The 24,250-nt window shown below is 31.3% G+C and overlaps 1 protein-coding gene across 6 annotated transcripts; it reads left to right on the top strand.

The window, feature by feature from the left end:
* Window positions 1-2,599: 2,599 nt before the first annotated feature.
* On the top strand, window positions 2,600-22,607 carry LOC148761936 (uncharacterized). Of its 6 annotated transcripts, none has more exons than XM_088807928.1 (7): window positions 2,600-3,133; window positions 3,407-3,568; window positions 4,839-5,219; window positions 7,463-7,987; window positions 19,197-19,340; window positions 20,293-22,143; window positions 22,252-22,607. In XM_088807928.1, exons 1-7 carry the CDS (start codon window positions 2,632-2,634, stop codon window positions 22,605-22,607), a joined length of 3,921 nt encoding a protein of 1,306 aa, XP_088664054.1. In that variant the 5' UTR covers window positions 2,600-2,631. The 6 variants fall into 6 exon arrangements, with proteins under 6 accessions (XP_088664054.1, XP_088664049.1, XP_088664052.1 ...); XM_088807923.1 differs by lacking the exon at window positions 19,197-19,340 and adding exons at window positions 6,878-6,884; window positions 7,324-7,369 and having other exon boundaries at window positions 2,600-3,573; window positions 4,877-5,034; window positions 7,844-7,987; XM_088807926.1 differs by lacking the exon at window positions 4,839-5,219 and having other exon boundaries at window positions 3,206-3,439; window positions 7,859-7,987.
* Window positions 22,608-24,250: the final 1,643 nt, after the last annotated feature.

Below are 24,250 nucleotides of genomic sequence, written 5' to 3'. Positions count from 1 at the left end.
ACTCTCTTAACATGCAATCATGCTATCATCACATGTATGTAATGACTAGTATTTTATAAGGTCGGGCTTTACACCTTTCCTTTATTAATCATAAAAACAGGGGATGTGATTGGTACAGTCCACAAGGAGAATATATAATTGAATATAACCCTTTAGGTTTCATACTCCATATCTTTCACCCTTTCTTTTTTCAATCTAAAGTGGTAAAGCTAAAGACTTGCAGTCCAGTGGATTGAATTCACTATTACCAGTCTTCCTTTATTAATCTTTTTCTTATTCATTCATCCTTTTTATAGTGGAAGACTGGACCAACGGTCCTTTTTTGTAATTTTTATAGCAAGTGGAAGACTAGCAATAGTGAATTCAATCCAACCACCCAAAATACATATAAAGCTCCAGACCCGACTCTGTACTCAATTTGTTGGCCCCTTGAATATGTGTAAAGATGAAGTTCAACCCTATTTAAAGAAATAATTCTATTTAGTTACATTTATTGAAATTTTCTTTACTTTTTTTGTTATTTAATTTTTAATTTTTAAAAGTTATTATAAAACGAAAGCAATATTGGACTCAACATGTGATGTTATTTTATTATTAAATATTTATTTTATTTTATTTTAATATTAAATTACACTTAAAATATCAGTATTAAACTATTTTATTAATATTTTAATAATAAAAAAGTTTTAAACAGACAGACCGGGTTGGATCCACGTGTTCCATAAAAAAAAGTAAAAGAATGATAGACTAGAAAGCTAGTGTGGAGACAAAGAAATTTAAATCAACAAAGTAATATGAAAATTTAAACCCAAAAAAAGAAAAAGAAAAAAGATTCCTACTTTATGTCTACATCTAGAAATCTTTAAAATTAATTCTTTTATAAATTCTGACTCAAACACATTTAGACCACATTTGGACAAAATTTCACGAGTAAATCATGTTATCTCTTTCCTTCACTAATCGTAAAGACAAGGTGGTGATTGTTAAAATTTAAAATCTAGTGAAAGAATTAATCAACAAAGTAAAAGAATGACGAGACTAGAAATCTAGTGCCAAGGCCAATGACTTTAAATCAACAAAGTAATGTTAAAATTTAAAATCAAAGAACTTTAAATAACTATGGAAAAGGAAGGAAGAGAATATAAAAAACAACTAGTGATATTTTTTTTTCAATCAAAATCATTTATTCATTACCAAAACATGGCAAACCAGAAACTGTCATAACGTATGGATCCGGAAACCCAACCGCCAGACGCGATGAAAGCTCTATAACTAAGAGTCACCATTAATCTTTTTTTTTTACGTATGATTGGTTACCTATTGATTTGATTCTAATCGACGAAATCTTAAATTAAGATTGACAGACATAATTTTGAGATGATATGTTAATTTGGATATAACATCGTAAAATTTTGTGTTGTTTCTATAATCACCAGGATACCTTCCCTGTTTTCAAAAATGCTTTAATTTTTTTAAAAAATTATGTAAGTTGATGACTAAATATTGAACAATTTTCAGGGTTGGGATATCAATCCACCGAGAGCGCGAGACTAAAGTTAGCGATGGTAATTGTCCTTTGCATTTCAATAACTTTCACGAGTCTTCCACCACTTGCGTGGGTCTTTCCTTCATTAATTAATCGTAAAGAGGGTGAAGGGGGCTATGATTGGTACAGTCCACAAGGAGAAAATTCAGCCCCTTGCTACAAGAAATTCTATCTCCATCAAAAAATAATGACAGACTTGGAACTTGGTGCCAAGATCAAGAAACTTTAAGTCAACAAATTAACTTTAAAATTAAAAAAAAAAAAAAACAAAAACGAAGAAGACACTCTTACTTTACATAATATCTGAAAGACTTTTTAAATTATTTAAAAAATTTTAAATAAATTTCTATACTCTTATTGCATTCAATAAAATCTTTATATTTTTATTTTGAATCAAATAAGCTCTTATGATTAATTACTGTTTTAATCAAAATGGTACTTATCATTTTATATCAAAGATGCTGACGTGACATGCTAACATATCTTAATTAATGATGATATGACATGTTGGTATATCATAATTAATAATAATGTAATATACTAATTTGGCATGATAACGTGATCATATGACATTTTTTACTTTTCACATCAACATCATGTCAATGTCATTTGAATATAAAATGACAAGTGACATTTCAATTAATGATAACTAGTGAATTATTAATTATAAAGGTTTATTTGACCCAACTAAAAATAAAAAATCTTAATTGAAAGCAATAAAAAAATAAAAATTCATTTAAATATTCTTAAATAGTTTGAGTTCTATTTTTTTAACATTGTACCTTCCTACTTCATGTCTTCATCTACAAACTATTATAATTGAATTGGTATTTCTCACGTCATTGTCTTAAATCTTTCGAGCATGGGCCTTAGGGGAACTATTTCTCCACAATTAAGAAATCCCTCTTTCCTTATTTTCATGGTTAAATCATGCAAAGAATTAACAACCAAACAAAAACTCTGTCATATGTGTGGGTCCCTCCAATATGGAAAAGTTGGAACCTATTTAAGCAATGCTTCAGTTCCCTTTTAACTATCCTACCGTTTCACAAAATTTAAGTTTCTTTTCTCCTACTCTTTGCTTGATGATTGATATACGTCCTACACCCATGGGCAATACCAAATTCTGTTTTCTTTGGATATTGCTGATACAATGTTTCATGATTGGCTTTACTATGAGTATGTCTGTGAGTAATCTCACCACAGATCAATCTATGCTTCTTGAATTCAAAAACCAAATCCTTGATCCTCAAGATGTCTTAGCCAGTAACTGGTCCAGCACAAGCTCAGTCTGCCATTGGGTTGGTACTTCTTGCAGTGCCCGCCATGGAAGAGTGTCTATCTTGGATCTTTCAGACATGGGTCTTAAGGGAACTATTGCTCCACACCTAGGAAATCTCTCGTTCCTAGTCTCACTTAACTTGAGCGGCAATAATTTCCATGGCTATCTACCCAAAGAATTGGCCAAGCTGCATCGTTTGGAACTCATTGATCTGAGTTACAATGCTTTTAATGGGGAGATTCCTTTATGGTTTGGAGCTTTACATAAAGTTAAATACTTGATCCTCTGCAACAATAATTTCACAGGTACAATTCCTCCAACTCTTGCCAACATGTTAAACTTGGAGACCTTGGACTTGGGGTACAATTTGATTCAAGGAAAAATTCCATATGAGATTGGTGATCTTCAAAACCTCAAGACGTTTCGCGTACGCTACAACCAACTTTTTGGTTCCATACCTTCAAGCATCTTCAATATGTCCTCATTGCAATTGATTTCTTTATCATATAATAAACTGTCAGGAAGTTTACCATCTGATATGTGTTACCGTATCCCTAAGCTTGAGAGCTTCTTAATAGGTGGGAATGAATTTTCTGGCAATATTCCATCGAGTCTAGGTGAATGCAGCAAGCTTCAAGTTTTCGCTTTGTACAATAATCTATTCAGTGGCATCATTCCAAGAAGTGTTGGAAATTTAACTAGACTTGAAGGATTATATCTATATGATAATAGTTTGGAAGGTAAGGTTCTACGCAGGATTTTTAGACTTATATATTTGGTATAATTATTTTTTGCTTAAAATTTCCCATTTTTTGTTTAAAATTCCTACTACAAGAAGTTATACATGCTAATTCTTATTGTAATTGAAAAAGTATTTTCTACTTCTAGTTAATAAAAAAATACAAAAGAAAAATATGAGTAAGAATTACTACTATTTATAAAGATGTAGTTTAAAGGTACTATGTAGTAAAATGTTTTAGGTTATATACATTTTTTTTTGTAAAAAAGTTGTTTTCACTTGACTTTATTTATTTCTATTTGATTTTTTTTATTTTCAATTGACAAAAAGATTTTTAATTTTTTTTATTTTTCATTTTAAAACTTATAATTAGATTTAATAAAGTTATGTCTTTTATTTTATTTTATTTATTAAAAATAAATAAAAATACTATCAAATAATTTTTTTTATATCCTACTGTCTATTTGTATTAAATTTGTCAAGTATGATCTTAACTTCTATTTAAATTATTTTGAGAAGAACTATACTCTTAAAAATATTTTTTAGAGAAGTTCCAATCAAGTCAGATGAGCTCAATAGAGATTTTACTCTTTACAACTTTCGCTTTTGTTTCTTTTCTTTTCTTTTTTATATGTGCAAGTGGGAATAACGCAACTCTCATGTAATATTTTTGCTCAAAATTTAAGTCACCCCGTAACACTTGAACTAAGCAAAAGTGACATTTGCCTTTTTCTTTTACCAACTATTTGAGAATAAAAACAAATAGGAGTCTAAATTGTGATACCTCTAACTATGCTGATCAAATAGCTTCGTTTTTAATGTGAAATAATTTATTTTTTCTTTGGAGACATTTGTTGCACACATTACAGATGATATATATTACCCTCAAATAAAAGAGACTGTAGCAATCTTCAAAAATTTTCGTTATCATATAAATGGAAATTTAAGATCTAGAAGATTGATCTGAGTTATTTTTAATCTTATTCACATATATTGATTTGGTTTTTGGGTTTCCATTTGTTTTTACTCAAACTTGTACACATTGCAAAAAGTATTTATTTCTTTATAATCCAAAAACTTTGAGAAAAATAGAATTCCCATGTGTAGGTGATTTTGATTATATTGCAAATAGATTTCTTCATTGAAAGAAATTTATCTCCGAAACAATAGTCTATTTGGTAATCTACTCAACAATATTTAATTGCATTTTTTGATGTAGTTTATTTTAAGAGTGAAAATAATTCTAACTTATATTTTTCTTTTCTCTTAAGGTAAATTACCATGTATGAGCTTGGATTCAAATCTTGAGGAGCTTCATCTAGGGACTAATAATCTCAGTGGAAATATTCCTAACTGTATCTCTAATGCTTCAAAGCTCAAAATTCTAAACTTGTATCAAAACTCATTATCTGGTCTTATTCCAAATACACTTGGCAATTTAAGTTTTCTTGAGGAGCTACGCCTTTGGTCGAACCGTTTGACCACAAAACCTCCAAACCATGAGTGGAGCTTCCTTTCTTCATTGACAAGTTGCAAGAATCTAAGTGTTTTACAGATATCATCAAATCCATTAAATGGCAATCTTCCAACTTCTATCTCAAATCTTTCTACATCACTTCAAGATTTTCGTGCCATGGATTGCAAAATTAAAGGTACCATTCCTATAGAAATCGGTAGCTTAAGCAACATTAGAGTTTTGCATCTTGGTCAAAATGAATTGATGGGATCTATTCCGAGAAGCATTGGAAATTTAACTAGACTCAAAGAATTATATTTGGCTGAAAATAGTTTGGAAGGTAAGATTCTACATTTGATTTCTAAGCTTATATTTTGGTTTTCATTATTTTCTACCTAAGATTCCATTTTTGATTTAAAATTCCTACCACAAGAATGTATATATACATGGTAATTCTTATTGTAATTGAAAGCACCTTCTACTTCTAATTAATAAAAATATACAAAAGAAAAATATGAATAAGAATTATTACTATTTATAAAGGTTTTGAATAATGGTATTATGCAGTAAAATTTTTTGGTTATATGCATTTTTCTTTTGTAAATATTAAATCAATTAATATCATAATTTTTTATAGTTTTGTAGTGTTAAAAATTAAAATATTATGATATAGTAACTAATATTTAATAGATTTTTTTATATTCGCACTTTAACTCTTAATAATTTATGAAATTTTACAAGAAGGAAATAATATTTTTCAGATTTATTTGTTTCTTTGTTCAATTTTTTCATTGGACTTTATCTATTTTTATTTGATTTCTCTATTTTCAATTAATGAAAAGATTTTTTGCTTTAAAACTTATAATTTGGTTTAAGAAAGTTATAACTTTTATTTTATTTATTTACAAAAAATAAATAAAAATACTATCAAATAATATTTTATTTATTTAAAGCAGTTTTAGAAAGAAGTCTATCCTAACAATAGTTTTGAGAGAAATTCTAATCACATAAGCTCAATTATGGTTTTACTCTTTACACGTTTCTTTTGTTTTTATTTTCTTCTTATGCAGCTCAAAACTTGAGATCTCTACTGAAAACCTATGCCACTTGTACCACTTAAACTTGTACCACTTAAGCTAAGTCCAAGTGGCGTTTGCTTTTTGTCTTCGAGAAATAAAAACAAATAGGAGCATAACAAAAGTCAATCATGGAGAGATCCACTCCAAAAATTATATGCAGGCTTTCTATTAACTTGAATTACTTTATTCTATATTGTAACCCCAATTATCTATAACTATGGGATCATCAGCTTAGCCTACACTTTTTTCTCCTTTCCTTTTTTGCATTACTTCTTCTGCTGTGTTTTTCCAGTTTAATAAAATATATGAGCTTGTAACAACTTATAGATACCATAGCAATTCGGTCTAGCATCGAAGCTTTGCTAAGTTGCATGATAAAATGACAATCTATCTCGATATGTTTGGTACACTCATGAAACATTTTTAATTTTATTTATTTTTTATTTTAAAACTTATAATTAGATTTAATAAAGTTATGTCTTTTATTTTATTTTATTTATTGAAAATAAATAAAAATACTATCAAATAATTTTTTTTATATCCTACTGTCTATTTGTATTAAATTTGTCAAGTATGATCTTAACTTCTATTTAAATTATTTTGAGAAGAACTATACTCTTAAAAATATTTTTTAGAGAAGTTCCAATCAAGTCAGATGAGCTCAATAGAGATTTTACTCTTTACAACTTTCGCTTTTGTTTCTTTTCTTTTCTTTTTTATATGTGCAAGTGGGAATAACGCAACTCTCATGTAATATTTTTGCTCAAAATTTAAGTCACCCCGTAACACTTGAACTAAGCAAAAGTGACATTTGCCTTTTTCTTTTACCAACTATTTGAGAATAAAAACAAATAGGAGTCTAAATTGTGATACCTCTAACTATGCTGATCAAATAGCTTCGTTTTTAATGTGAAATAATTTATTTTTTCTTTGGAGACATTTGTTGCACACATTACAGATTATATATATTACCCTCAAATAAAAGAGACTGTAGCAATCTTCAAAAATTTTCGTTATCATATAAATGGAAATTTAAGATCTAGAAGATTGATCTGAGTTATTTTTAATCTTATTCACATATATTGATTTGGTTTTTGGGTTTCCATTTGTTTTTACTCAAACTTGTACACATTGCAAAAAGTATTTATTCCTTTATAATCCAAAAACTTTGAGAAAAATAGAATTCCCATGTGTAGGTGATTTTGATTATATTGCAAATAGATTTCTTCATTGAAAGAAATTTATCTCCAAAACAATAGTCTATCTGGTAATCTACTGAACAACATTTAATTGCATTTTTTGATGTAGTTTATTTTAGGAGTGAAAATAATTCTAACTTATATTTTTCTTTTCTCTTAAGGTAAATTACCATGCATGAGCTTGGATTCAAATCTTGAGGAGCTTCATCTAGGGACTAATAATCTCAGTGGAAATATTCCTAACTGTATCTCTACTGCGTCAAAGCTCAAAATTCTAAGCTTGTATCAAAACTCATTCTCTGGTCTGATTCCAAATACACTTGGCAATTTAGGTTTTCTTGAGGAGCTACGCCTTTGGTCGAACCGTTTGACCACAAAACCTCCAAACCATGAGTGGAGCTTCCTTTCTTCATTGACAAGTTGCAAGAATCTAAGTGTCTTGCAGATATCATCAAATCCATTAAATGGCAATCTTCCAACTTCTATCTCAAATCTCTCTACATCACTTCAAGATTTTCGTGCCATGGATTGCAAAATTAAAGGTACCATTCCTATAGAAATCGGTAGCTTAAGCAACATTAGAGTTTTGAATCTTGGTCAAAATGAATTGAAGGGATCTATTCCGCGAAGCATTGGAAATTTAACTAGACTCAAAGAATTATATTTGGACGAAAATACTTTAGAAGGTAAGATTCTACATTTGATTTTTAAGCTTATATTTTGGTTTTCATTATTTTCTACTTAAGATTCCATTTTTGGTTTAAAATTCCTACCACAAGAATGTATGAATACATGGTAATTCTTATTGTAATTGAAAGCACCTTCTACTTCTAATTAATAAAAATATGCAAAAGAAAAATATGAATAAGAATTATTACTATTTATAAAGGTTTAGAATAATGGTATTATGCAGTACATTTTTTTGGTTATATGCATTTTTTCTTTTGTAAATATTAAATCAATTAATATCATAATTTTTTATAGTTTTGTAGTGTTAAAAATTAAAATATTATGATATAGTAACTAATATTTAATAGATTTTTTTATATTCGCATTTTAACTCTTAATAATTCATGAAATTTTACAAAAAGATAATAATATTATTTCAGATTTATTTGTTTCTTTGTTTAATTTCTTCACTAGACTTTATATATTTTTATTTGATATCTCTATTTTCAATTAACGAAAATATTTTTTACTTTAAAACTTATAATTTAGTTTAAGAAAGTTATAACTTTTATTTTATTTATTTACAAAATATAAATAAAAATACTACCAAACAATATTTTATTTATTTAAAGCAGTTTTAGAAAGAAGTCTATCCTAACAATAGTTTTGAGAGAAATTCTAATCACATAAGCTCAATTATGGTTTTACTCTTTACACCTTTCTTTTGTTTTTATTTTCTTCTTATACAGCTCAAACTTGATATCTCAACTGAAAACCTATGCCACTTGTACCTCTTAAGCTAAGTCCAAGTGGCGTTTGCTTTTTGTCTTTGAGAAATAAAAATAAATGGGAGTATAACAAAAGTCAATAATGGAGAGATCCATTACAAAAATTATATGCAGGCTTTCTATGAACTTGAATTACTTTATTCTATATTGTAACCCCAATTATCTATAACTATAGGATCATCAGCTTAGCCTACACTTTTTTCTCCTTTTCTTTTTTGCATTACTTCTTCTGTTGTGTGTTTCCAGTTTAATAAAATATATGAGCTTGTAACAACTTATAGATAGCATAGCAATTCGGTCTAGCATCGAAGCTTGGATAAGTTGCTTGATAAAATGACAATCTATCTCGATATGTTTGGTACACTCATGAAAGATCGAATTTGCTGTAATATAGATTGTAGCCTGATTATCACAAAATAATGGAACTAGTGTTAGATGTGAGACATGTAGATCTGCCAATAGCTTGAGAAGTCACACAATCTCACTTGCTATAGTAGCCATGGTCGTATACTCTACTTTTGCAGAGGAACGAGAGACAATTGACTGTTTCTTGGACCGTCATGATATAGGAAAGGAACCAAGGAAGATGATGTGTCCAGTAGTGGACTTATGTGTCATTGGGCAACCTAACTGTTGTGCATCATAATAAGCTTGAAAGGTTAATTGACTATGAGTAAAGAGCAACAAACCTTGGCCTAGAGACCTTTTCAAGTATTTAAGGATGCGTAAAGCTGTATCTAAATGAGGTTGACATGGATAGGGCACAAATTGACTTAACATGTGAACTGTAAAATTGATATCAAGTTGTGTAATTGTGAGATATAAAAGTCAGCCAATCATCTTTTTGTACTGTCTTAGATCTGAACAAAGAAGGCTTGCATTAGGATCTAGCTTGACTTGTTAGTCCATGGGTGTTGATGTACGCTTGCAACCAGTGAGTCCACTATCTACCAATATATCAACCACATATTTTCGTTGGCTTAAGAAAATACCATACGGAGATCATGCTACCTCAATTCCCCAAAACTATTTCATTTTGTCCAAATCTTTAATACAAAACTCATGATCCAAGTGAGTTTTTAGTTGAGAGATGTTAAGTGCGTCAGTCCCTGTTACTATAACATCATTAATGTAAATTAATACAACAAATGATTCCTCAGCGGAGTATGTAAACAAAGAATGATCAACATGAGATTGGACAAAACCAATGGCCAATAAGGAATTAGTGATTTTTCGGTACTAGTTTTGTGAGGCTTGTCGAAGCCCATAGAGAGATTTCTTGAGATGACAAACTCACTACTCCCTTTCTTTAGCAAAGCCCTAAGGTATTTTCATATAGACTTTTTCCTCTAAATCACCATGTAAAAAGGCATTGTTAACATCTAATTGGTGCAACTCCAAATTATGTACCTCGGTGATCACTAGAAGACAGCGTACCATGACCAATTTCACAACTGGAGTAAAGGTCTCATGAAAATCCACCCCTTCCATTTGAGTATATCCCTTGGCAACTAGTCATGCTTTATAATGTTCCACTATTCCATCTGGGTTTTATTTGATTTTGTATACCCTTTTAGAATCAATTGCTCGTTTCCCTAGAGGTAGAGATGTCAAGATCCAAGTATTGCTTGCTTCTAATGTAGTTATCTCCTTAGCCATAGTGTTGTGATTTAATTGCCTGAAAAAATGACTTTGGCTCATCGATAGTAGAGATGGCCACTAGAAATACATTGTGAGAGCTAGAAAATTTAGAATAAGAAATTTTGTGAGATAAAGAGATAAAGGATATACTATCGAGTTCACCGTAGGAGGTGAAGAGTGCGAAACAAGAGCAAGTAAGGGGGCAATGTAAAATCATACTAAGAAAGTTTCTTTGAAACTTGTCGTTGTCATTTGGAAAAAATAATGTTGTGTTGTTTTCCATGTGTTGAAGGGACATTAACTTCTTGAATATCTATCCTTGGTTCAACCATAGGAGAAACTAGTTCATCAGGAATTTCGTTGATGTTATCTTCATTATGACTCAAAATGGGACTTCAAACTGGGATTGAAAGCTCGTGTCTTAGAGATGAATCATGTGGAGTCTTCGCCCTCAAGTCTGGGCTATTGACTTTGTAGCCCATTGGTGTTTCTTGGGCATGTATCAGTGGTATATCATCATGTTGGGCCAACCTAGGCTCTTGGGCTTGTTGTGGACTGGTTGATGATGATGGGCTGCTAGCTTATTTTTGCTGTATGATATTTTCAAGATCCGAGTGTCTTGGTGGTTCATCAAATGGACTAAGAGAAGTGATATGTGCATGAGATGTCTGTTCAATAGTCAAATTATTAACCTTTTCATTGATCTTGCCAAAGGGGAATATTTCTTCCCAAAACTACATGTCCCATGAGACATAAATCCTTTTGCTTTCAAGATCATATATGTGATATCTTTTATGTCCAACAGAATAGCCTTTTTTGAAAACACTGTAATCACTCACTTGGATGAAGCCTACTTAAATCTCTAAAAGTTTTTAATGAACACTCGACCTCTCAATAGGCAACTTTTACAACAACACTTATCCAAGATTAATCTATTGTTAATACCTTGTTCTTTAGGCATAACTTTCATGATTAACCATAAATCCTTTTATTAGCTTCTTCTCTCAACCTTAAATCTTTGAAACCTAACATTTGAGGTAAAAATAAAAACTTTAGGATTTTAGAGAACCTTAGGATGAAAACTCATAAACTTTTAATGCTGGAAAACCACTTCCTTGCCCCTAAAAATGTTGAAAATCAAGGTTAGATACTTGGAATCGCATTGGACTTGAAGAAAAATGTGTTTGAAGATTGAAAAAGAGTTTAAATAGTGAAAAAAGGGTTGTTAGTGGCCCAAGAAGGGTGGAGACTATTAGGTCTTGAAGTTTTGGCCATATTCATAATGTGGGATATGACAATACCTTTTTACCCCTTTTATTTTTGAAATCTGATGCTGAAGTATTAATACTTTGGTCTAAGTCTTGATACTTTTGAAATAAAATGGTTTTGTTTGGGTATTTCGACTAGACAACTTGATATTTTTTTGGGAATTTCATAAGTATTGATGCTTTTGTAGATGGTCTCAAGGCTTTATTCATTAATATATTTCCAAGCAAAATGTGTTGATACCTCTCAACAAAGTCTCGATACCTTGGCTCCAGAATTTCCTTGTCAAGTAAAAACCAAGTCCCTTGACCCTTTCTGAGCTTCAACTTTAATACAAACTCACTTGCCAACCAATTATAAATGTTTAAAAACGTCATTAGAACTCAAAGTTTACATGCTCACCAAGTTAAGTTGTTACTTTAACCTTATGAAAGGTTGAGGTTTCACATTTTTCCCCCTTACAAAAATTCATCTTTGAATTTAAATCAAATAGTTACTAACCTCAATTTTGAAACAAATGTGGGTATTATGTTCAATTCTTATCTTTAACTTCCCAAGTCACTTACTCACTAGAGTGATTGGGCCATAAGACTATCACCAAAGCTACTTCTTTTGAACAAAGTTTCTTGACTTGTCTATCCAAGGTCTTTATAGGTATTTCCTCATACAATAAGTTGTTTTCTAGCTGAATCTCCTCATGTTGGATCACATAGGATGGGTTGGGGTTGTACTTGTTAGTGGCCACTTGAATCATCCCTGGTTAAAGGAGTTCCTGTTCACTGACCTCAAACTAAACAATGGTTGGTCTACACTTATACCCATGCAAAGCCTTATATGGTGCCATCTAGATATGAGCCTGATAACTATTATTTTAAGCAAATTCCACCAAAGGCAAATGTTGATTCCAATTGACTCCAAAATCAATGACACAAGCTCGTAGCATATCCTTTAAAGTCTATATAGTCCTCTCAAACTACCCATCTGTTTGAGGGTGGAATGTCATGCTAATGTTAAGCTTAGCTCCCACTTAAAACTCACCCCAAAATTAGTTAGTGAATTGTGTACCTCTATTAGAGACTATGGTAACTGATACTTCATGTAATCGCACAATCTCATCAATATATAGTCTCGCATATTGTGCTGCTCCATAAGTGGTTTTCACTAACAGGAAGTAAGTGGACTTAATCAATCTATCCACAATCACCCTAATGGAATCGCATCCCTTTTTCACACAGGGTAATCTTGTCATGAAATCCATCAAATTTTGTTTAAGTAACGGTAAAGGTTGTAATAACCTTACGAGTCTCTTATGCTTTGCTTTGACTTGTTGGCACACTAGACACTTAGCCACAAACTCGGTTACATCTCTATTCAAGCCTTCCCACTAGTATGTCTCTTTCAAATTATGGTACATCTGTTGGTCCTAAGGGAGTGCTAAAGGGAGATGAATAGCATTTAAAAAAAATATTTTGTATGTAGCTCTTGAGCTTGGCAAATTTTTTGTATAATTTTGAAATAAAGGTTTAAAACTTGTTGAAGTTAAAAGGCACCAAGTAAGGAGAAGGTAGAGGAAAGTGAATGACACACAAATATTTATAATGGTTCAGTCCCTTTAACCTACATCCACTACCTTAATCTCTTAATCAAGGATTTCTAACTCAACTTCACTAAACTAGTGGAATTAACAATTTCCATTAAGCTTTTACAAAGTGAGCTTTCTAATCCAGGCTTTAAACCCTTACAAGAAGTCCCAATCCTTCCAAGCTTAGTCTACCCCTTAGAGTGCCTCGCACACTCTAAGTAGCAAGAAATGGAGAAAAGATGAAGTACAATTGATCAGTTAGCTAATCTAAGATATACAAAATTTAGCTCAAACACTTTTACAAAAAATAAGAGTGAAATACAAGTGTAAAAAGAAAGTTTTTAGTCTTTTATGCTAAAAATCACTCTTGGTAGCTTTCTCACTCATTTTTGACCGTTTGAACCTTTATTTAGACTTAGAGGATGGCTTTTAGCCATTAGAAACAATTTTGGAGTAGAAATAACCGTTCTTTTATTTTTTAGCAGCTCTTTTCAAATTTGTTGGTAGTGCCTTGTTAACTGATTAAAGGTGAACGTTAATTAGTAGAGGTTTTTTTCAAATTTGTTGGCAATGTCTTCTTAATCAGTTAAAGGTGAGCGTTAACTGGTTAAAGCTTTTTTGTCTAGCAGTCTGCTTTACTGTGTTAACCAATTAAAGAGGGCTTTAACTGATTAAGAACTTTCTGTCTTTAGACTCCTTTAAACACTGTTTTTCACCAACTTCCTTTTAATTGATTAATCCTCTATTTAATTGATTGAAGCTTCTCTTCCTCTAACTTTAACTAATTAAAATAAACTTCAACTAATTAAAAATTCTTCGAATTTGAATTTTTTCATTTTGGCGACCTTCAATGGTCAGCTTCGTTTTGAATTTGAATTTTGATGCTTTTTAGGTAATTCAAGTTTGACCCTTAATCGATTAACCCCTTTGGTTAACTAATAATAACCCTCTGTTTTGTGTCCAATACCCTTTTAACTAATTAAAGTTTCTATTAACTAGTTAAGACCTTTCTGTTTGTCTTTAATGTAGCACCTAAAATTGCTTTAACTAATTAAAGATTTGTGTTAATCAGTTAAGACTTATCTGTCTTCATTAAAGATCTTTTTTCTTTACTTGTTTAACCAGCTAACTCATTTTATAATTGGATAGGCATCTTGACTTGCTTTCAAATAACGAATATATTAATGAATTTAAACTTTCTTCTACACACTTAAATAATATGATTAAACACCAATGAATGAGAATGTTTTGTTATCATCAAAAACACATGGAGTTAACATTCTCTCTTTTATTTTTGATGATGATAAAACACTCATAGATTAAGAGTGCTATGTTTATGTTTATATTTTATATCTATGTGCATGTGAGGGATTACTCCTCCTTAATATGTGCACAAAAAACAATTTCAAGATTTTCTTTTAATCTTTAAATTAGACTTTAATGAATGAGGAATAATAAGCACTCATACAATTAAGTCATACAAGCTTATAGATATAGTTCAATAACTTCAAGATTCAAGCTTGTAACTATGTAAGAACAAATGTATGAGAGTTAAATCATTTCAAGAACGTGTCAAGGATCACTTAAATAATGTTCAAGCAAATTTGATCATTTTGTCATAATCAAAACTAAATTAATTTTAAAGCTAACAACATCATAGTGGTTCACAGGTGTACAACATAAGCAAGTAAATGTGCCTCCTTTAGAATCTCTTTCTTGAGACCATCTAGGTCCAGCATATATATTTTCGCTCTATAGCGACGTAAACCATTGGATTCTCTAATAAAGTGTTGTCATTTTCTCCCTTTGGTATCTTCTAAGGCCTTGGTCACCTATTCATTCGTATCTTAGGCTTTCCTAATATCGTCAATTAGCATTGACCTAACCCAAAATTGCGCTAATAAAACATTGGTCTCATTGACCTTAAAATGAAATTCTATGTCTCTAAGATCATGGATATCTCTTACCAAAAGTCTTCTCCTAATGGATGTATGCGCTAAGCTTTCTATAGAATTTTGGTTTAAAGCATTTGTCACCACATTTGCTTTGTCAAGATGATACAAGATAGTAGGTAATAGCTTTTAAGCAACTCCATCCATTGATGTTGCCTAAGGTTTAGATCTCTTTGCTCAAATATGTATTTAAGACTTTTATGATTTACATAGATCTTATATGTCTTTCCATAAAGATAATGTCTCTAAATCTTAAGTGCAAATACAATAGTAGCCATCTCTAAATCATGGGTAGGGTAGTTTTGCTTGTGCCTTTTCAATTGTCAAGAGGCATAAACTATCACCTTGTCATGTTGCATCAACACGTATCCCAAACCCACATGTAAGGCATCATAATAGATTGTGTATTTGCCCACCCCTGTAATAGGCTAAGTACCAATGTTGGAGTAAAACAAGCCTTGACCTTTCCAAAACTCTCCTCACAAGCCTTGTTCCATTGAAACTTCACATTCTTCTAAGTCAATTTAGTCATTGGTGCGGCAAGTCTAGAAAAGTCCTTGACAAATCGTCAGTAGTATTCGACCAATCCCAGAAAGCTACGAATCTTAGTCACTGAGGTTGGCCTTAGCCATTTCTCTATAGCCTTAATCTTCTTTGGGTTTACCTTAACTCCATCCTTGGAAACCACATGACCTAAGAAGCTAACACTATCAAGCTAAAGCTCAAACTTAAAGAACTTGGCATACAACTGGTGCTCTCTCAACACCTGTAATACAATCTTGAGATGTTGCCTGTGTTCCTCTTTACTCCTCGAGTACGCCAAGATATCATCAGTGAATACCACCACAAAGTTGTCAAAGTATAGTTTGAGCACCCATTTCGTCATATCCATGAAAGTTGCCGGGGCATTCGTAAGACCAAAAGACATAACCCTAGAACTTGCAATGTTTGTACTTAGTTCAAAATGTAGTCTTAGGCAAGTCCTTTTGCCTAATCTTCAATTAAGGGTAATTGGAGTATAAGTCAATCTCGGAGAAACATTGAGCTCCCTACAACTAGTCAAACAAGTCATCTATTTGTAGAAGGGGACATTTGTTATTGATCGTTACCTTATTTAATTGTCAACAATCAATACACAACCTGAGTGATCCATCATTCTTCTTCATGAATAAGACTAGTGCACTCCATGGTGACACATTAGGGTGTATGAAACCCTTATCCAGTAGATCCTTTAAATGATCCTTAAGCTGCATCGGAGCCATATGATACAGTGGTATATATATAGGTCTAGTATCCTGCATTAGATTGATACAAAACTCAACTGCACACTTTGGGAATAAACTTGGCAATTCCTTTAGAAACACATCAGGGAACTTTACAACAATTGGCACATTTGCCATGTTACCCATCTCCACTTGGGTATCCATAACCAGAGCCAAGTACCCATAACAACCCTGCCTTAATGACCTCTTTGCCACTGTGGCAGATATCACACTGGTCGGTGCCATACCATAGTCACCTTGAATGGTAAAAGATGACTCTATTGGGAAATCAAATCTCATTGACTTATGATGGCAGTCCACACTAGCATAATTTGGAGAAAGCCCATCCAAATAAAAAATAACATCAAAATCCAATAAGTCCAACAAAATCAAAGTAGCTTAGGTGTCTTTATCCTTAATTCAGCCAATGTAAGCCCCATACTCATGTTTTGCTGCAACCACCTCCTTTGAAGGTGTGGACACTACGAGACACTATTCCATCCTAGTGCAATCTCTTTCCATATGTACAATATGGTGAAATAAATTAATGTGAAGCACCCAGATCATACAATACTCTAGCATTAATAGAACAAATAGGTAGAATACCTACAACAATTGCATTAAAGGTTTGAGCATCCTATAATGTCAATGCCAAAACTCTAGCCTACCTTTGGATTGTAACGATCTGTTGTGCATATCTAGATGGTCTACCTCGAGAAATATTGGCTATGCCTTTACCCCTAGTTGCCCTAGTCTCTTTGATGGCCTGAGTTACTATGGATAAAGTTGGTAAAACAAGCTAAACTATTCCATGTGAAATCCCTTGAGATGAAATCCTTGAGCAATCCATCATCATGTGCCTTTACTGTATACATTTAAAACAAAGTCCTGTAGCATGGTGACATGAACCTTTATGGAACTTTTGCACAAAGGGCAAGATGAAACAAAATAACCACCTTGGCCAAAGGCTTGCTGCCTTGTTGATGTACTAGTCCTTTTATCTTGTCTATGCTAGTACTAAAGGACTAACTCCCTTACTAGGAGCCTTGTGCTTAAGAAGTCCTCTATTGGCCATAACGGTCCACAAAAGCAAAACCTCTACTAACACTACCCTTTTTGGCACCCTGCTAGCTTTTTGTTCTAGCTCTCTTAGTCTTATTTTGAGCTTTATGACTTTCCATGTTCCTACGCTTCATCATCAATGCACATTAAACAGTATAAGGATAGGTGATAAATCTCTAAGGTGCTATAACCCTATATAATGAGTCCAATAACCTATTGACAAAATGCTTCACCTTCATCCTTTCAGTGGACAAAAGATAAGGCATAAACCTTGAAAATTATGTGAAGCATACATCATATTCAAACATCCTTGGAGTCCATACTAGATCCTCAAACTCTTGGGCTTTAGCATATTGTAGAAATCTAGTCATGAAATTTGCACATAACTCTTCCCAAGTAAATGATAATGCCTTATGGTCTACCTCTAAGATGAGACTGGAACCATTGGTGAGCTACACCCTACAATCTGAATCCAACCAGCTCTATTGATCTCTCAATAAAGCACCTTAAAGTTTTGCATATCTTTTCCATCTCATCCATGAACAATTGTGGATCCTCAGCCACGTTTGATCTTGTAAAAGATGGAGGCTTCAACTTAATAAAGTTATGAATGAGATCACATAAAAGAATGTGATCTCATTCATCATATTCTCAAAACATCCTAATGTATGTAGTTAAAACACCATCCATAATCCAAACTTAATTCACATTATCAAGAGTAAAAGCATTGAAAAGTTTGTTCCCAACAAAACCTTTTTTTTATACATATATAGGTACATTTACTTAGCATATATGAATTTCAAAACCATATTGAAAACATGGTAACAATCATCATTCAATCCACAAATTTGAAACCTTCCCAAGTTGTATAAAATGATAAAACATCCCTCTTTCTTTACTTTCCACTTTCCCTTCTTTCTCTATAATGAGAGCTTTTCTCTCTGAACTCTGTATTCTCCCTCTCTAGTAAGAACTTCGGTGCCAGACCATCCTGTGTCATCAACCGTCGACTAGTTGTGTTAGAATCTCTTCAAAATTCACCTATAAACTCTCAAAAACTTCCTATTAATTAAAGTCTTTCTCTCAAAAATAGCTTCGATTTTCCTAAGTCTAAGCTAGAAATCCCAAAAGTCCAAGAACTTATTTCTCTTTGTTGATTACTCTTTCTTGATCTTTTCCTTCTTGATTGCGTGCATTTGGCTGTTGATGTATGGGTCTCTATGTTCCCATTGTGGTTGAATTTGTTTTAAACTTGTTTTCTTGAATTTTAGTTTAATTTAATATGATTTTTAAGAAATGGATTAGGAAAGGATCAATTTTCTTCTTTTCCTTTTTTTCTAATCATTATTTCATTTTTGTTTATGGGTATTTTCTTGATCTTTTGATTTTTTATTTTTTTAATTTACAAATTTTATTTTAATTGTTAAGAAGACATTTTGAACAAAGTGAGAGATCTACAATACATATTATCCTCAAATATAGAAGAATGTAATAACCTTAAAAAATTTTCATTATCATATAATGGAAATTTAACCAAGCTCAAGAAGATTGATCAAAGCTATTTTTAATTGTATATATATGATTTTTGGCTTTCCATTTGTTTTCACTCAAATTTGACACTGCAAAAAGTACTTTTTATATTATTATTGTAATTATTTTTATCATTTGTACAGGTGAAATACCGAGTGAGATTGGGAATCTTATTAAATTGGAGACATTTTATGCCGCTCATATGCACCTAAGTGGACAGATTCCACCTTCCTTCTTCAACATTTCTTCATTGAAAGCTATTGGTGTCCAAAACAATAGTCTATCTGGTAATTTGATCAATAATATTTAATTACATTTTTTAATGTAGTTTATTTCTAGTGCCACCACACACTCACTACATGGGTTATAAATAAATATAAAATAACATTTTATGGTGAAATTGGTGAAGAATATTTATTAAATAAAGTTTACAAAACCTTTAAAAAATAAATTTTATAAAAAATTATAATTTTTATCATTGTGTTGTCTTATAAAACAATATATATAAATGTAAAATGTAAAACAATATAAATGCTCGGGAAAAAATAAGATTAAAGAAGTATAAATTGAATAAATAACTAAATAGGTTTAAACTGTTAAACTATTTACATTACAAAAAAAAAAGAGTTAAAAGATATCAATTGAATAAATAATTAACTATGTTTAAATTTATAAAATGCACTAAGTTGGTGTTAAAAATTAAACGTTAAAGTTCCATTTCCTTCAATACTTAAATGTTAAAATTAGTTGAAATTTAATGAATTATTTTTAAATATCATAATTTTTTGTAGTTTCTTAGTATTAAAAATTAAAAGAAAACGATAGAGCAACAAATATTTAATAGATTTTTTACATTCACACTTTGCATTTCAATAATTTAAGAAATTATTTAAAAAATTATATTATTTCACATTCATCTTTTTTCGTTCAGTTTATTGCATTTAATATGATATATGGTATATAAATATTAAAATTTAATAGAATTTTATAAAGTTTTATCCCCTTTTTAAATGAAATATTTTCTTTGGAATAACCATACACATGCAACGTCAAACTCTCAATAATCTAACTTTTAAAGGTCATAACTTTTTATTGGATCTTGAACTTATAACAAATTATTTCAATTTACTTTCATTACTTTAATATTTATATATGCATTTCTAAAATGGAATAACTAAAAATTTATTTATGCATTAAAATTCTTTTCCTTGGAATAATTTAAATTTGTATTTTTTTAAGGTAAATTACCATGTATGAGCTTGGATCCAAATCTTGAGGTGCTTCGACTATGGAGCAATTATCTTAGTGGAAATATTCCTGATTGTATCTCTAATGCTTCGAAGCTCAAAATTCTAGAGTTGAGTCAAAACTCGTTCACTGGCATTATTCCCAATACACTTGGAAATTTAAGTTTCCTTGAGGCCCTACGCCTTTGGTCAAACCATTTAACCACCGAAACTCCAAACCATGAGTGGAGCTTTCTTTCTTCATTAGCGAACTGCAAGAATCTAAGGGTTTTAGAGATAGCATCAAATCCATTGAATGGTACTCTTCCAACTTCTATCTTGAATCTCTTTGCATCACTTCAGCGTTTCATAGCCTATGATTGTAAAATTAAAGGTGTCATTCCTATGGAAATTGGTAGCTTAAGCAACATTATAGTTTTAAGTCTTCGGCAAAATGAATTGAGTGGATCTATTCCAGCAACAATAGGAAAGCTAAAAAAAATCCAAGGTTTGTATCTTAATGATAATACATTACAAGGTCTTATTCCAAACAATATATGTCATTTGGAGAAATTGAATGATTTATCATTGAGTGCTAATATGCTTCAAGGACCTATACCCCCTTGTTTGGGTGATTTGACTTCTTTGAGGAACCTGTACTTGGATTCCAACAAATTACATTCGACAATACCTTTCACATTTTGGAGACTTAAAGATATGTTGAAAGTAGACTTGTCTTCAAATTATCTTAATGGTTCACTTCCACTAGATATTGGCAATTTGAAGGTATTAATATATTTGAATTTGTCAAGGAATCTATTTTCAAGTGATATTCCAATCACAATTGGAGGTCTCAATAGTCTACAAAATTTATCTTTATCTAGCAACAGGCTACAAGGTCCTATTCCTTTATCATTAGGTGACATGATAAGTTTGGAAACCTTGGATTTGTCTAATAACAATTTGTCTGGAATCATTCCCAAGTCTTTGGAAAGACTTTCTTATCTCAGATACTTTAATGTGGCTTTCAATAAATTGGAAGGAGAAATCCCCACTGAAGGATGCTTTCGAAACTTCACAGCTAAATCATTCATGAATAATTCTGCACTTTGTGGTTCACCTCAACTACAAGTCCCTCATTGCAAAAACAACACCCATCAACCAATGAAGACAATCTCAATGCATGTTTTGAGGTATGCTTTACCAATGATTGCTTCGATAATGGTGGTACTTACCTTCATTATTGTTCTAAAAAAATTCCAGAATCAAAGTACAAATCTTTCAATGAATGAAGGTTTAACTCTAGATATACATAGTACAAATTTGTATAATAGACTTTTAGAAGCGACTGATAGATTCAATGAAGGCAATTTACTTGGTTCTGGGAGTTTTGGCTCTGTATACAAAGGAACAATTTCAAATGGGAGAAATGTTGCCATAAAAGTTTTTAACTTGCAATTAGAAGGAGGATTCAGGAGTTTTGATGTTGAAAGTGAAGTGATGCAAAATATACTTCATCGTAATCTTGTCAAGGTTATTAGTTTTTGCTCTTGTATTAATTTCAAAGCCTTAGTGCTTGAATTCATGCCTAATGGGAGCCTCGAGAAATGGTTATATTCTAACCATTATTTCCTGGATATCCTTCAACGAATCAACATAATGATAGATGTTGCATCGGCATTAGAATACCTTCATTTGGGACATCCAAATCCTATAATCCATTGTGACCTAAAACCAAGTAATGTCCTACTTGATGGAGACATGGTTGCACATGTGGGAGATTTTGGCATTGCCAAACTGTTAGGAGAAACAGAATCTATGAAACAAACCATGACACTTGGCACTATTGGATATATGGCACCAGGTGATATCATTTTCTTATTTGGTTTTTTATTTCTACATGTATGGATGCATTAGCATTCATTTTATAGGATGACATCTTTTTAATGATCTAATTATGTTTAACATGCAGAATATGGATCAAAAGGAATTGTTTCTGTAAAAAGCGATGTTTACAGTTATGGTATTTTATTAATGGAAACTTTCACAAGAAGGAAACCCACAGATGAAATTTTTGTTGGAGTAATGAGTATGAAGCATTGGGTGAAAGAGTCATTATCTAATGAAACAATTGGTGTTGCTGATTCTAGTTTATTACGACGTGAGGAAAGACATTTCATGGCTAAAGCAAATTGTATATCATCTATTATGGAACTAGCTTTGGATTGTTCAGTTGAGTTACCTAAAGAAAGGAAAGATATGAAGGATGTTGTTTTCATACTTCAAAAGATCAAAATAAAGTATCTGAACAACATTAGGCAGGTTTAATATGGTAAGCAATGAGTTTGTTTATTGTTATCCGTATATAGTTTATATAAGTTCCTTCAAAGAAAACTTTTTTTTTAAGTTTTATATTTTCTTGCAGATTCAAGGCAACAACTGTTGGAATGCATATTTTGGGTCCATATTCAAGGTATTTTTGTCCTTTTCTTTTCATAGATTGCTTGCAGGACGCATAAAATAGAGTTCTTGAATTTTGGTAGATTAATTTGATCCTTGTTTTATAATGTTTTATTTTGAAAAGTTGTTCAATTCATCAAAGTTATCTTGCATTTTACACATCTAAGTTTGCAAATTCCTGTTACCTATTCATTGCAACAAGTTGGATTCTTCATATATATCATTTGATGCTCTTATTTTATCAACTATATACAAATTAAGTATCTTTTTTTTTTCTTTTTCTTTTTGTTTGTAATCTTGATACATCAACCAAATTTAGTAGACATGATGAGAAAGAATAGTGATATAGGCATTTTCAAGCTTAATGAACTTTGATGTTTCATGTAATTATGGTTAGCAATTTATTACCAAATAAGAACTCAAGCCAATGTAGGTGTCATGTAATTTTCTGGTGATTGCTATTCAATGGAGAGTTGTTTCGGTTTATGAATTTGATTGGTTTAAGTCTTTTGATTTGTTATGCTGTTAAACCTAAGGACAATTTCTTTTAGCCTTTAAAGATAAAGTGTTTTAAAAAATAACCCTTTTTTAATTTCAACTATTTTAGCCAAGAGAAAAGATTTTTGAACAAAATTGCCCTTAATGTAACTTCCTCATATTCAAACACATGTGTTGAAAAAAATGTTTTTTTTTTAGAAACAAAAAATCAACACGACCACTATTTAAGAACAATGATACATAGGTGCAAAAGCTAACAACAAAATATTTAAATTATAAAAAAAGAAAGATGAAAAAGAAGAAAGAAGGGTCATCATCATAATTTTCTTCTCATACACACAAACAAACAAATGGAGAAAAAGAAAAAGAGAAGTGGAGACAAAGCTATTTTGTTTTTTGATGAGTCTTTTGTTTTTTTCTTCCCTTTAGGTGGTGGGGTTGTTGTGGAAGGATCCCAAAGCCTTGATAGTTGCAACCTTACGGATGTATTGGTGGATTGCAGATGCTGCAAGAGTTTTGATGAAAGGACCAAGCCAGAAAACTTAGACAAAAATGTTGTTACACTCCATGTTGAAAAAAAATTATTATACACAATGTTTAAGATGTTTAACTCCAAGAGTTTATGTCCTAGTGAAATACTAAGATAGAGGCCAAGTTATACGCGATGTTTAAAAAATGTTATTACATGCAATGTTGAAAAAAGTTTGTTACATGCTATGTTGAAAAAAAAATTATTACACGCCATGTTTAAGGTGTTTAATTCTAATAGTTTATGTCCTAGTGAAATACAAAGATAAAGACCAAGTTACATGCCATATTGTAAAAAAAGTTGTTATAGACCATGTTGAAAAAAAAAATTTATTACACATGTCTACCTCTAGTCACGCACATGTCTACCTCTAGTCACTCACATGTCTACCTCTAGTCACGCATCTGTTGAGTGATCAAATTCACATATTTAATGGGAGATTAAATACCTAATTAGTCTAGGTTGGACTAGATTTAGGATTGAA

This window comes from Theobroma cacao, chromosome 7 (genome assembly GCF_053813885.1).
Source record: "Theobroma cacao isolate CCN51 chromosome 7, ASM5381388v1, whole genome shotgun sequence".
Lineage (NCBI taxonomy): Eukaryota > Viridiplantae > Streptophyta > Magnoliopsida > Malvales > Malvaceae > Theobroma > Theobroma cacao.
Note: the sequence above shows the minus strand (reverse complement) of the source record. Positions and strands in the feature narration are given on the sequence as shown.

Bases quoted from the DNA above. Each gene is read 5' to 3' on its own strand.
- LOC148761936 (XM_088807928.1), top strand. From the start codon at position 2,632: ATGATTGATATACGTCCTACACCCATGGGCAATACCAAATTCTGTTTT. The intron at 7,988-19,196 runs GTAAGATTCTAC...TCATTTGTACAG, and splicing joins GGACGAAAATACTTTAGAAG to GTGAAATACCGAGTGAGATT. The intron at 22,144-22,251 runs GTGATATCATTT...TTTAACATGCAG, and splicing joins TATTGGATATATGGCACCAG to AATATGGATCAAAAGGAATT.